Source organism: Periophthalmus magnuspinnatus, chromosome 22 (genome assembly GCF_009829125.3).
Source record: "Periophthalmus magnuspinnatus isolate fPerMag1 chromosome 22, fPerMag1.2.pri, whole genome shotgun sequence".
Classification (NCBI taxonomy): domain Eukaryota; kingdom Metazoa; phylum Chordata; class Actinopteri; order Gobiiformes; family Gobiidae; genus Periophthalmus; species Periophthalmus magnuspinnatus.
The window spans coordinates 9541422-9556617 of record NC_047147.1 but is presented as its reverse complement, the minus strand read 5'-3'; the positions used below and the strand labels follow the sequence as shown (position 1 = coordinate 9556617).

Genomic DNA, 15196 nt, shown 5'->3' with positions numbered 1-15196 from the left:
CACCCACCATAATCACCACAAAGAGCCAGCTGCTGCTTTGCACTTTGATATCATTGCTGTAACCTTTCCTTGTCATTATCGTAACCTTTTTACATAGCTGTCATTTCCGACGCTGGTTGCAGAGGTCCAGGAAACGCACCGTCAGCTTTTGGAGCGCTGAAGGGCATGTTTAAACCTCAGAGTGGTACTGGTTTTCACCTTGCACTGCGTACTGACTGTGTTTGACCACTATTCCCAACTTGGATCGCATATAATTATAGATGGGAGAGGGGTATAACATTATGACACTTATTCTTTTCTTTTTAGTGTCTTTTAGTATGAGATATTTAAGGCAATTTCTCATCCAAGTCAAAGGTGAGAGCAATTGGCAAGGAATTATACAAACTGATGAAGACCTGAATATTGGTTTGGTGATGTGTATACGACTGATTGGTTTTGATACAATTTAATGATAAAAGAGGGAGGTGATAAAAATATTTTCTACATAATAGCACATGTTTCACACATTTGCGATGTCTCTTCTCGGTCTCTCAGAGTAATACTTTGATGCTAATTCTATCCCCGGACCTGCATCAGTGTATCCAGGGTTTATGACAGTTCTTTGTGGTGGTGACATGTTATGTTGCATTTTTTGCTGACTTGTGCATTTTCCCTTAGTGCATTTGCAGATTCATACAGAACATGTACAAGCTTCAATTATTGTAAAGTTTATGATTTCATTACAGCAGATTAAATTACTTCCTATGATATGTTTTATAATATATCTTAGGAAACAAGACAAGTTATTTATATTCATAACGCAGAGATGAAATAGGAGACAGATGGGCAGTAAAGTTACTCATTGTTAAACGCGCACAACTTGCAGCAGTGCTTGTAACTTATTGACATTCTGACTGGTGTGAGGAGTAGGCAATATTTCTCCTTCTATTCTTCACTTCTGACGCAGTTTCAAACTTTGGGATACTACTTGAACTTATCTCACGAAACATCCCACCTCTTGTTTTTGGCACAGATTTTCTTAGTGAATCATTACATTATCCTGCTATGTTTTTCACCAACAAATGGGATGCTGGCCAATCAATAACTTTTTCTTATAATTGTCATGAAAGTTGTTTTTATGCTGTGAATAAAAAGTAAGCAAAACTTCATCTTAAGTATGGTTTTGCTAGCTCTCTGAGGACAAGAAAAGTAGGCCGTGCTGTTATTGTTGACAGCTATGCCTCCAAACGTTATACAGTAGCCCACTAGTCCATCAGTCGCAGAGATTACCCAAAGGAGCAACACTTAGAACACTAAAAACCGTCTTGTACCAACTCAGGGACTGTTAAATGGAGTTCCCTTACAAGCCACAAGCAACGAGTGTCCTGCTTTATAACGTATTATACCAGTTTGTGTCACCGTGACACAGTTTGAGACAAGACACTACAGGCGAATAGGGGCTTTTATCTAACAGGTAACATTGTGAAACTTCCATAAATGTATGAAGTAGACATGGTTAGTGTGTGTCTGTGTATTGCTTTAATGCTCATATCTGAAATATTTTTATGCAAGCTGCAGATATATTTTTATTGTAATTTGCATTTGCCAGTTGGAGTCATGAAGGCTTGAGACTACAATATGTTTTTATATGAGAGCTTTAATTGTCTTATTTTTGTTTTAATAAGCTACATGCCAAATATTTTTTTCATAGTCTAAGGCAATTTGATAGTAGTTCTAATAATGGCTGAAGCAGAGTAGTAGTCCAAAAAATTGCCTTAAGGGAAACCAAACAAAATGGCCGCCAGATGAAGTGTATATTGCTGCATTTCTGAGCATCTTTCAGCTCGAGGCCAATGCTGCGGCTCACGTGTCTGATGACCAATATGCAGGAGCTTCAAAGGGAAGTTAGCCAGTGCGGCAGAGACACATTTAGCATATTACTAATGCCGTTCCCTCTCACGCTGCCTAATCCAAAATGCCAGGGTTTAATTGAAGTGGCACGGGAGCTGCCTGTGTTAACCGGCGCTGGTGTGCACAAACCTTTTTAAGTCTCTTTCGCCTGGAGGCTTCGGGTCTTTGGAGAGAACAAGTGGGCGTTCGTTTGTTCATCAAGCTTTGTTATGCACTTTTCTTTTTTATAGCCCAAAAGGAAAAAACGCATTGAACTTACGATCTTCAACACAATTAAGAAGCCTCACCCCTTTTAAACTCACTAATTATGTATGTGTGTTTGTGAAAATGAGATAGGAGAAAATTTGGGGAATTTGAATCACACGCATTAGACTGACGAAGTGTGTGCGTTAATACCACTAAAGTCAGACATAATTACCGTCATTTAAGTTTGTTTGCCCCAGTGGCTTCTGAATTTGAGCAATTACCTCTAGAGGCATCATCCTCCTGACTCTCTAAGGTCATGTCAAACTATTTAAGTCATTCTTGATCTTGGTCTGGCATTAGTGAGCTGTCAGGAACAAAGGTGGGTGTACTCCCCATGGAAACGGCTAAAGGAGAAAGAGAGTAGCACTGGTGCAATTCAATGCAAACGTTGACTGTGCTTTAATTTTCATATAATTCCACAACACATGATCATCTACACATATCTCAGTACAGTGGGTTGGAACTCAATATTCAGTAGTCAATATCTTTTTCACTTTTGTCTTGTTAGTTTCCATTGACAATTAGGACTATGACTATATGAGGAACGGAAGAAACAGTTTTTAAAAAATGTGTTATGATTTTCCATTCATATAAAATTAGTAGTCTCTCAAATTCCTCCTAATTTGACAGTCCAAACATATATTATTAAGTTATGTTGTTTCTAGAATGCATTTTTAAGCAATTCTAACAGTAGAAGAAGAAAAATCCCAAATTTATGCACGAAGTTTATGGCTTAAAAATCTATCTTCTTTGATTTAAAGGTTACAATCTTTGCCTCTACTTCTAATTTTTCTAGTGGTGACCTCCCCGTTAATAGAATATCAGTGATCAGACGGCCCCTGCTAATCTAACGTTTCACACTTAAGAGGTCACGTCATGAAATATCACAGTGACTAATATCCATTTTGATCATTTTCCCGTACGAGTCGTGTCTATTTAAAAGACTATTACAACAGCCCTGATCCCTGTCTTTTAAAGGGGAGGCCATCTTGATTTATCCACTTCCCCATCACTTTTTTATGTGGCAAAATGATACATTGATGAGGGTTTTTTACTACGAATGCCATCAAGCACGTAAACCTCGCTGTCACTCCCCAGGTTGGAATGATTTCAATTAACACAGAAGGTGGTGGTGGGAGGACAAAAAAACAGAAAAACAATAGACGAATGGTGATTAATAATTTAGAGCAGCTCAAATGACTCCGCAATAACGGATAATCAGATTCCCCCTAAATCAAATGAGGAGGCATTACCATGGTGATTTATTGCTGTGATATTAAATGAAGAATAGACCTGGGGATAAATGTGTTTGGTGATGAAGAATGTATCCTGTCAGTATGGAGGGACATATGCAATTTCCTAATTCCAACTAAAACTAATTGTTGGGAAATTTGAAATAGTGTAACTTGTAAATTGTTATCTCAGTAGCATAAATTTTTCAGAAAAAGTGTGTTACTTTTAGTTAGTAAAAAATAGAACATCTAAACTTGGGGCGTGCAATATTATAAAAACTAGATTTTATTTTTATAATGTCAAAATTCAGAATACTATAGCAACCGCGATGCTCTAGACGTGTCTGTTTGTCAGCGCTCCAAGTGAATGGACTGTGAAATTCAGTGCAGAAATTATATATTATATGTAGATCCATATGTAGAAGATTTATCTGCAAGATTCTGGTTTTTAAGTTGCCTTACTTTTTTGTTATAGACTATATTAGATAATCAGATTTTGCATATATACAAGACAGTTAATTTGATATACATTTTTCAATGCTGCTGTGGGGAGATGGTGGCTGAATGGCACTCCCATCTTGCGGGTTTAACTACCGGTAAAATCCTCCCACTAAGCTGGTCCTGTCCAAGCCTAGCTCAAAATGCCCTAGTACCTGCCTACCACAGTGATGAGCTATTGAAAATAATTACCAATCATTATGGATAATGGCTTCCGGATGGCAGCTGAAACCTCGCCATTTCAAAAACATTGTCAGATCTTATACCGTGGACCATTGCTGGCTGAATGAGGGATTACATGATTGACTATTTACTAAAATTGTCTTGTTTATTGCTTGATTTTGGTCCAGTAAGACACACATACTTCTCTTTCTTTACCCATGGCGTTCATGAAGTTGTAGCACTGATATTCCTCCCTCTCTCTGCACTCCCGCTGTGCAATACCCATGGCCCTCAGCTCTCTCCCTCTCTCTCCCTCTCTCTCCCTCTCTCCTCCTCTCTCCTCCTCTCTCCTCCTCTCCTCTTCTCCTCTCCTCCTCGCTCACTACCCACGGCTTCTGACTTTCTCTCCATCCAACTCTGGTCCAGACTTTTCTTCCTCTTTGGCCAACTTTTGACTAGATCTCTACCACACAAATCCTCCATATCCACTGTTGACACTCTCATCCCAGCTCTACGCTCTGTCTCGGCTGTCTGGAGTAAGCATGTAGGGCTGGAGTTACTGTCTCCCACACTCTCTCTGCCTTTTGCACACCTGTCTCCTCATGGCGGGGCAGTGGCATACTTTAGCTCACTGTACCAAATGTACGTGCACGCGTGTGTGTGTGACTGTGTGTGTGTGTGTGTGTGTGTGCGTGTGAGTGAATGCAGCTGCTTTTGGCCATCCAGGCTGCCTCCTCGTTTTCAGCTTCATTTCCTTTCCTAATGAAGATTCAGAGGCAGCGCACGACTGGCACAGGGCAGGACAGAGGAGCAGAAGAAGAGGGAGAAGGGACAGGCGGAAGAGAGATGGATCCAGTGTGGTGCGCTGTGGGATATGCTTGTCCAAATGTGGAATCGGAAACTCAATGGAAACCACAAAGGGAAGGAATATAGTTTGAAACAAGTACTTTCAGGCAATATCAAAGTCCACCATGTCAAGCCTTAGGTATGGGCTTTGCAGTATAAAGGTGCTCTGTCTAACCTTTCTAGTGGGGGGTCAGCCGCCAGCTTGTTTCCATGGAGATTTTATCCTTTGTCTGGAATGTTCCACAGTATGTTAAATGTATCTATTTATTCCATTACATGTGTTTTCATTGCTCAAACCTACGTTTAATAACATGCATCCTTATTGTGGCCAGTGTCCCCTCCCCACAGATCTGACCCATAATTTGGCCTGGTAGCATCACTTTCTTGTCTAGGTGATAGATTGGTTTTATGTCATTGTGTAGAACATTCTAGGCAATCTATAGCTTTCTAGTCAAAGCTATAGCATCTCCATTGACTTAAGCACGTGCTAGACCCAGAAGAGTTACCTAATACACCTTTAACATATAAAAATGTCCTAATATATTTTATACACAGTAAGATATGGCGGCTGTATATCTTTTTAAATTGGTTCGGTGTAACAATAGGGATTCTATTTTCAGTTTTACCACAGTACTCCACAATAACCACTACAAGGCAAAAAAGACTTGGGCAGTAATTGGCCCTTTTAATAGTTGGAGGGTACAAATGAGGCTATAGAAAAAGTGGAGAAATGAAGGGGCGAGGGGGTCTGAGAATGCAGTAGAGGAGATGGATCCCCTGTGCTGCAGCTTATGAGTTTTGTGATGAAGATAAGTAGAAAGAAAGTCGCCTTCTCTTCCTCTCTCTCCCTCCCTTTCTCTCCCCCCTCTGTCTCCCTCCCTCTGCCTCTTACTCTCCCTCTCTCCTAATTAGCTCTCCACTGTGATGAATGGCACAGCACTTAAGGCCCAATCACAGAGCCGACCTTGTCATGTGTGTTGATGGGGTGGGGTGACTCAGCGGCCCCTCCCACCCCTGTCCCCGTCTTACCTAGTGGACCTCCTCCTGAGGAAGCAGATGTCAGGAATATTATCTACCTGTCCACATGCTTTTTGTGTGAGGAGCTCTACCACATGCAGTAAACAGAGAACCAGCCACACCTGCGTCAGCTTTTGATATTGATATTGTCTCTGAATAAGTATCTCACTTTTACATGATATTTTGTGTAGGCATGCTTAGCGTAAAGTTTGTCCTTCAGCCGTATTTCTCAAACTAGTGTGCATCAAGGCCTGTCACAATAACCCATTTTGAAATGTGATATATTGAAGTAAATACAGAGGATAAATGGTAATATTGAAACCTAACCAGTAAGCAGAATTATCCCTCAAAAAGTATTCTAAATGTAAAAAAAAATATTAACTGCAGTAAATAAATAACAAAATGCAACACTTAAGTGGTTAGTTTGTGTCTATAATGAGTCATAGAAGCCCACATCTCATCGTGGTGCAGAAAATTCACCAAATATTTCCCAAGAGTACAAAGAAAAATTACCCATGACAAATACTGACCTCCAAAAAGTGTCGTTCCATCTGTCATTTAGTGAATGAAAGTCAATAAATATTTATCATGACAGGCCTAGGTGCATGTACTGCTGGTTGTGGCTGCCATAGACCTGGATTAGATCTACAGGTAATGGGAAGGCCAAATATCTTCTTAGGTGGTATTCACTGCAATATAGGACAATAATGAACTAATAATGAAATAAAAGTACCTAACCATAACTGTCTTTTTTTCATTTATTAATTTATTTTCAAAAATGGTTTGCCAATTTACTGTTGAGTGTGACATATAATATAAAGATGCATCAGTCCTTATGGCTTAAAATGCTTAAAATGATCAGTCCTCAATAGTACATGTTGCTATGGTGACGGGTTACATATGACTGAATGGTATACCTCCACTGCATACGGCCCATAGTCTGCCAACAAATGGTATGATGGCAAAGAGCTGTGAACTAAACTATTAATACATATATATATATATATATATATATATATATATATATATATATATATATATATATATATATATATATATATATATATATATATATATATATATATATGTATGTGTGTGTGTGTGTGTATATATATATGTGTATATATATATATGTATATATGTATATGTATGCAGAAAGCCTTCCTCTGTCTTTCCTAAGTTGAGGAGGTGGGCCAGTGAAGACTAATGGTAGCTAATGGTTATTATAGCTGTCAATCATTCTGAGCATCTTCCCCTTTTATCTCATTAACTAGCGTATTAAAAACCAATATTCCTGAACGATGACGACCAAGACACCAATCACCCTAATGAAACTGACCTAGAAGACACAAAACGCCACCAGTAGAAATTTATTATACTTAGCATTTTTAATCCATACTTCTCATCCATCTCATAAACACAGACTGAAGACAAAGTTAGATTCTGTCCTGTATTATATGACAGTAAGTTTTTGGTTGTTTTTGGCCTTCTATGTTTCATGCTTTCAAGCAGGGTTGAATTTTGCTATGACTCCATTTTGTTTTCTTTTTTCAGCGAGTTTGGACAATTCTTTGCTTGGAAGATGAACAGCACATAGAAAATATGCATGAAAATAATCAATGGGTCAATTAGTATTTATATAAAAAAAATATGCAATGCCAATCAAGTTGTGTTTAAAAAAAAATACTTTATATGATTCTTTGCAGAATCTTAATCTCCTATTTGCTCCAATGCGTATTTGAAAATTAAATGTTCAAATGTTGTGTTTAACCCTAGACGGGCACACCATAACTTGAACATCCACATACTAGTACTGCAGCTATAGTGAGTCTGGACTTCCACAGACTCCTGTTAGTACAGTGTCTGCCTGCCCATGTTGCCATACATCAAGTTTAAGATAGCTACCACAGCACAGTTTTAGCCACAGGCCCAGCTCCCTGCCTCCCTCCGCCTGTCAGTTTGGACTGGACTGTATGTTATGTATGTGTCTTCTCCCCTGCAGAGCACTAAGAACTGGCGTGCCGCGGTGGACTTGACGGGCCGGCTGCTGACAGCTCATGGTCAGGGATATGGGAAAGCGGGCCAGGCAACCTCCCACACCACCGACTCTCTGCAGGTACGACGCCAGTGACCATTCAGGGCTCTGTCCATCTTCCTGAAACCAGTGGGCGAGTAGAATAGTGGGAGCTGAGATTTTTGGGCACACACCAATGCAGTAGAGTAACAGCCAAAAAATAAGTGCATTTTGAGATTCCATGCATATAAAGATAGGATTTTCAGTTTGTGTGTTATTGATGAATTCATTAATTAATTTGTTTTATTATAAAAAATCACCAAATAATAGATGAAAACCTAAATTTCAGTCATACAGAAGTTGAATATAGTTGCAGACAATGCTGGTTAAGGTTTTAGTAATTTTGATTCATTTTGATTTTGAAGTGCATCAAAGTAGGTATTTATTTTTTTCAGTAAATGATTATGTGGCCTCCTAGTTATATATTAAATCAGTACAATAGAAATACTCAAACTATTTTGAGTAACAAAACAAAAACTCAAGTGCAAGTAGTATAAGAACAGACTCAAAAGTTTTATTTTATTATCTTATTCATTATAAGATTTTTTTTTTTTTTTTTTTTTTTGCAGAGAAAATGGATGGCAGGATCTCATTTAAGACTTGGGGCTATGCAATACTTTCACTTATGGCTCTTGGTTTTACATTTGCATTCCTTTCAGCCTTTTTAAAATGGTGGTGTATACTGCCCTGAACTGTCAAAGGGTCAATAAAAAGAAATGACTCCGTTGGTGATATTGAGTATGATAAACAAAGTTAGCTGTGGACAACACTGGACAACTTTAACCACCCACTCTTTACCCACAGGACATTGGCACTGCGTGAAACTTTTCCAGTCTGGTAGAGCTATAAAGGTGCCAGAAGATTAGCTTAACCGATATAGGAGGAGATGACTTTTAACATGGCTAAAAGCACATTTTACATAGCCTGTTTACATAAGTTTGTCAAGTTTTACAAAGAAATACTTTTCAATTTTTCTTTTTAACTTTGCTAATGCAGCTTTTTTCTAATAACTCCAATAACAAATGTTAAAATTGGTATACAAATATAATAGTATAACATACATATAACACTTGGGGGGCATTCATCAAGGTTTACTTTTGTTATGTTACAAGTTTTTGAACTTTTTTTTTTTTTTTCTGTTTTTGCCAAACACCAAAATTCAACAAAACTTCCTTAACACATCCTAGCTACTTGCAGTTTCTTACTAGATTGGGTTTACTTTACAAAAAGTAAGTATAGTAGAAAGCTTTATATTTTACAATTATTATATATATTTTAAGGCCCCTCACCACACACTTTATACACTTTTTTCAGACAGGCATTAACATTTTCTCACATTTCTCTCTTCAAAGGTCAAATTTTCGTAGATTTAAAAAAATAAGCACAGTATTATAGAACAAAACTAAATACTATACTGTACTGTAAATAAAAATGACAGCTTTTAGAAATACTGTAACAAATTTTTATTTTAATGATCAACCTACGAGGTTGGACACATAAGAAATGATTAATAGTGACTCACGCGTATTTCACAGTTCCTCTGACCGCGCCTCTTTGTCCTGGCGCCACTCCGCTGTAGTAATGTTCTTTTTCCTGCAGTCACTGATCCACAAAGCTAAAGCACACTCCATCCTTACGGTGGTCTTGTTGCGGGCCGTTACAACCCTTTTTGCATCCTTGTTAAAACTTATTGCTGCTGTCGTTGTCCTTATGTTATTTTCCTCCGTCTTTATGTAACGAACCAAAGATTAATTTATTCCGTAATGGCGCCCTACAGCCACGTAACTTCTACCTTACCTCAGTGTGTCCAGAAGTACAACTTTTTCTGCTATGGTTAGCGTCTTCCTCGGCCTTTTGGGCAGGGGCGCAGGCGCCTTTGTCAGTGCAGAACGTTTCATCGACATTGTGGGTTTTGTTGGGGAGAAAACTTGCAAACATACAGCACTTCAGAGTCACACTGCTTGTCAAGCTGAACGCATGTTGTACTGTACATGAGACACGGCACGTCCTTTAGCCAATCAGGATGCAGAACACAATCCATGTTCATATACTGTAGAAAAAAGCATGCAGCATGAATCACGAGATCGCAAAAAGTGAACCGTGATATAGCGAGGGATCACTGTATCTCATTTGTAAACTTTTATAAACTACACTATTACTCAGCATTATCTTTATCAACCTGTAAGTTCTTGCGTCTCATCATTGATATGCTAAATGCCTAGCCTTACCCCCCTGTGCATTGTGTTCTCCTCTATTATCCGCGCGTGTGTGTGCTAATGACAGAAGGTAGTGCTGTGCTGATACAGAGTGAAGGCTGGGTCACAGGACTCTCTCCTTATGGGCTCTGGACCTGTCAGATCTGTCCTCTCTGGGTCAGAGGAAGCGTCTGGCTTCATCAGATAAGAATGCAGTTGAACCGGCTCAGGTTAAGATCCAAATGCATATAAGCCACGCACGCTTGAGGATTTATGCACAACATCGTCTGCTCTGTTTATGAGAACGAGAAATACCATAGCATCCTTATATGTACAGACCCTGTGCCAAACCATGAGAGAAGAACATTAGTCAGAACATTAGTCAATTATTTTGCACCATGGTGAACCAACAACAGTCTGGTACTTACAAGTAATTGTTTTCACATGGTCCGCATCCAACAATGTGCCTGATTGGACACAAATATTATTCCCCGGAAACTTCTTCTATATGGTCTTCATCCAATTTTTTTTTCCACAAAGGGCATTTACTGAGGGATATTCTATTAGGAATAAGCACTAAATGGATGTGGCACTGTTCCAACCTCAGTATTAAGATAGGCTTGTACAATTTCCTGAATGTCTCTTCCCACTCTTTACCCCTATAGGCTTGTTGAAAAAAAAACATGCAAGTTATTGGATTCAAACCAAAACTTGCCATTGTCAATTTTAGAGTTTGATTGATACTCAGCACACAAGATGTTTTTCTAAATTGGTCACATTCATTAGAACTGTCCATTGTCTGTTTTAAATTAATAAATTCAGTTGTGTTTGCTTATGTTGCAGCTTTGGTTTGTGCGGCTGGCGTTACTGACCAAGCTGAACCTGTTCCAAAATGCTGAGCTGGAATTTGAGCCCTTTGGCAATCTGGACCAACCAGACCTTTACTATGAATACTACCCCAATGTTTATCCTGGAAGGAGAGGTACACACACCCACAATACATCATACTACTACTTTTTTACTTGTAAAACTATGCAGAGTTTCATCATATTTGACATGTCTTAGGGTAATTTCCTTAGCTGTTTCCTTCTTTTACTTAACCAACTTGGCCTTCAAAATGTGTTTTACCTGCGCTTATAGGATACCGTGCATGCATACCATCACTCTATTAAATATGCAAAAGAAAGTTTCTGCCAGGAGCGTGATATTACACTGCACTGTTGAGAACTCTCCCCATCTCCAGCAGTTCTTTGGTTTTGTTTTTCCTCCTTTTACACTGCATGAATTGCTCTCTAATGTATTCCCATTACTTTGGATCTGCTTCGCCCCTCAGGCTACCATAGTGAAGGCAGCAGCGGCAGAGACACACACATGCACACACACACGAGCAGCAAACCCACTCATAGCAACAAAAAACAGGAGTACTCAAAGCTACAGCGCACCGATTGACTTGCCGTTGCTCAATATTAAACGCTTTGTGACCTGCTAGGTGCTTGCAGACATAACTGGCACGAGTTTTATAGCCTAGCATCAGAAGTCGAACAATCCTCCAGCGCGGCGCTTGCATTGACTATCTATTACCCACGATCATACTCTCTGAGCGCCTTAAGAGACAAGCTGGCCGTGTAAAACTCTCCACAGATTCAGAATACAAGAAAAAAACATGTCAATGTCAGTTTCATTGCTCAGCAAATGAAAAGTTGAGTCCAATTGAAAACTTGCATATTCAAACATGAAAGTCGCATTAATACAAAAGACATTTCTTACTATTTTGTGCATGGCTGAATCTTGTAGTCAAAGGCTAGCCTTGCACATAGGTACAAAATGGTTGTGTTTCCTCCATGAAAGAGTGGTGGCGTTTGCTGCTCAGCTTTAATTTAAGTGAAATTAAAAGTTGGACAAGATGACAGTTTTGCAGGTTCACATGAATAGGATAGCCTTAGGAAAGTCATTGTATTCCTTTCTTCAGATTTCACAAGTTGATAAAAGGAGATCTTGAAGCTGTCATCCCTGACCATAATGCGTCACCTTTTACTTTCCATATGGTACTTTAGTAGTATTTTACATATCAAAACAATACTGTTTTGTGTGGTACATGTTTTTAATAAAGCTCTGGTTTATACTCGAGTGGAGAGTTTATAAATCTATTTGTAATTCTGAGCAACAAAATCGAGCTGATAAATTTAACTCTGAGTGAAAATGATAATTCATTTTTAAAAGCTGTAGATTGGGACCCATGCCAACAACACCAAATTTCTTCTTCTATTGTCTTTAGTATGTGTATTTCTGTTATTCAGTAGTTGTTGTTTTTTTTTTTTTTATTTGTAGGATAGTTGCACACAAGCCGCCTAACTAAGATTTAAACATTTCTATTCTAAGCAGATGAAACTTGCTCCCAAATTAAGAGGAATAAGATGTTAAGCTAAAAAAAGAAGGATGCGGTGGTCAACGAGAAGCTAATAACATGTAATACAGAGCAAAGCTACTGTCAGTGGGGCTAAATGTGTTAGCGCTACAGAACACGCAGAGTGATGGGAATAGAGATATATACCTGTACAGCTGTGGAGAGACGGCCAAGCTACCTGAGATCTGATGGAGGTATCAAAGACCGTCTGATCAAAGCCTGGGGACTCACCTGAATATAGGCTCCTCCAGTTTTGTGCGTGTGTGTGTGTGTGTGTGTGTGTGTGAGAGAGAGAGGGAGAGATAGAAGAAGGGAGAGAGACACAGGCAGAGAGAGAGAGAGAGGAGACAGTGTGAGTGATGGAGGCGCAGACAAGAGTGATGGCACTGCCTTTGCACACACACACAGATGAGAGGTTTAATAAGCAGCCATACGTAGCTCAATGCCATCTGTAGGTTGCTGCCTCCAGGGCTGTGTGCAGTCTTGTGTGTGGGTGGATGGGTTTATATTCTCATCTCGTCTCTCTCCGCCTTCCCTCAATGTTTTTTTTATTTTTTTTTTTCGGTTCCTCTCCCCGGCTCTGTCCTCATCCCACCCTGGTTCCTATTTCCTTGTCTCTCACACTCCCTCCTCCCCATCACTCTCTCTCTCTCTCTTTCTCTCTCCCAGCTCCCCACCTCACTTCGTCTCTCTTTCACCCACTCCATCTCTCTCCTTCTCTCCCCCTTCTCTCAATCCTTCTTTCTCGCTCTCCACTCCACCTCACTACCCTCTCTCTCTCTCTCTCTCTCTCTCTATCTCTATCTTTCCCCTTCCTTACCACATTTCTCCTTCTCTTTCTCTCTCCTTCTCCCTTTACCTCTCGACTTCCCTCCTTCCAATCCCCACACGCTTACTCTCAGTCACTACTCTGTTTCCCTCTCTTTCTCTCTCTGTCCAACTCTCTCTTTCTTCTCCCCACCTGACCCTTTTCTCTCTTTCCCCTCCTCACGTTCTTCCTTCTTGCACTGTCTCTCACCTCCTCCCCACCTCTTTCTCTGCCCTCTCTTCCTGCTTGTTTCTCTTTCCCTCCCCCTCCTCGTCTCTCTCTTCCCATCCCCTCTCCCCACCACTCTCTTCCTTCCCTCTAACTTTCCCTCTCTCCTCTATGTCTGTTACTTACTCTCACTTCCCCCCATTTCTCTCTCTCCACAGGCTCCATGGTTCCGTTCTCCATGCGACTGCTGCATGCTGAGCTCCCACAATACCTGGCCAAGCCCCAGGAGGCACTGGACCGGCTGCACACTCTCCGAACTGTCTGCCTCGCTGTTAGTATACACACACCCTAACCCTCTACAGCAGCCTCTGGACACACAGATGCAGTAGTATTCACACAATTAAACCCGACGCCTACGTGAAGAGTATTAGACATGGTAATTCTTAAGCTCAAAGTAGCAGAGGTGGGTAGAGTTGCTGTGCTCAGGTAAAAGTGAAAAAGTTACTGACCATCTGTTTGTGCATAATGGATGATTAATGTTTTAATATGTATATACTTTCAGCGAACAATTATTTGATATGTACCTAACTAGTCAGTTTCCAGAGAGAAGGCCACTTTTTGACATAATATTTATCCCATATATGTTCTGTGATTCATCCACCTGGAATGCATCAATCAGATTAAACTGACATAACATCAAATACATCATACCTGTTAGATAAGGTGACATTCTACAGTATATGTTTATGTTTTTAATATGTATTTCTACAAATACCTGTTATGAAATGGTCACATTTAAATAGCACTTTCTACCTTCAAGGCAGCTTTCTTACTTTGAGCGGGATTTCACACTGATCGGTAAATTGGCCTGGTGGTGTCAGCTGCTTATGTCCATGGAGACTCCATGTGGAACATGACATCTCCATGGCGACAAGCAGGTGGCAGACCCTCCACCAGCAGTTACATAGTGCACCTTTAATTTTAGACTAATCCACATAAATAGCTGTTTCTGACTAATTTCAATGCACATTCTAATTCCCATGCTCTTTTACTAATAGAGCACGGTCCACTTCATAGTTTATTTTTTGTTCATCTGAGCAGATTCTGGAGAACTTGGAAAAGGGCTTGGCAGAGGACGGTAGCATGATCACGCTAACACAGGAGAATAGGCAAGGTAGGTACGCACACATTCACACAGACAGTTGGCAACAGCACTGGCCCCCATCCCAGACTGCATCACGCTGAGGGAGGAGAGTGAGGTCGCGGGCCCAGTGGGTAATTCAGATATTGAGTCAGAGGCACACACCTGGTGCAGGACTGCAGCAGGATCGCTCCAAACCACACACCAATGCGGCGCTCAGAAAGTGTTTAGCACCTCACCGCTTTGGTACTTGTGTTGAATATCAAATGGTCTCCCCAGCCCTCCACGCCAACCGGATCAATACAAATCAATGCCATCCAATCCACTCACATCTGCACCGGTGTGGCAGGGAAATAAGAGCGTTTGACTCACCTACATGTAGTCTTAGGTAGAGATGCATAATGCTGTTTGCTGCCCATTTGACTAAGGGCTTTGTTTGTAGAATAATAAGAAAGCACCGTGATTGATGATGATGAAAAACCTATAACTAGCCTAAATGAGGAATCTATTAAAAC

At 40.1% G+C, this 15196-nt stretch overlaps 1 protein-coding gene across 1 annotated transcript in view; it reads left to right on the top strand.

Annotated features, from left to right (window-relative positions):
* trappc12 (trafficking protein particle complex subunit 12) overlaps positions 1-15196 on the top strand; it is a 30339-nt gene that overhangs the window by 9211 nt on the left and 5932 nt on the right. Inside the window, exons 4-7 of the mRNA XM_033987912.2 lie at positions 7894-8007; positions 11004-11142; positions 13759-13871; positions 14642-14714. Of these exons, the coding sequence (XP_033843803.1) occupies positions 7894-8007; positions 11004-11142; positions 13759-13871; positions 14642-14714 (439 nt within the window). The remainder of the gene's footprint in view (positions 1-7893; positions 8008-11003; positions 11143-13758; positions 13872-14641; positions 14715-15196) is intronic.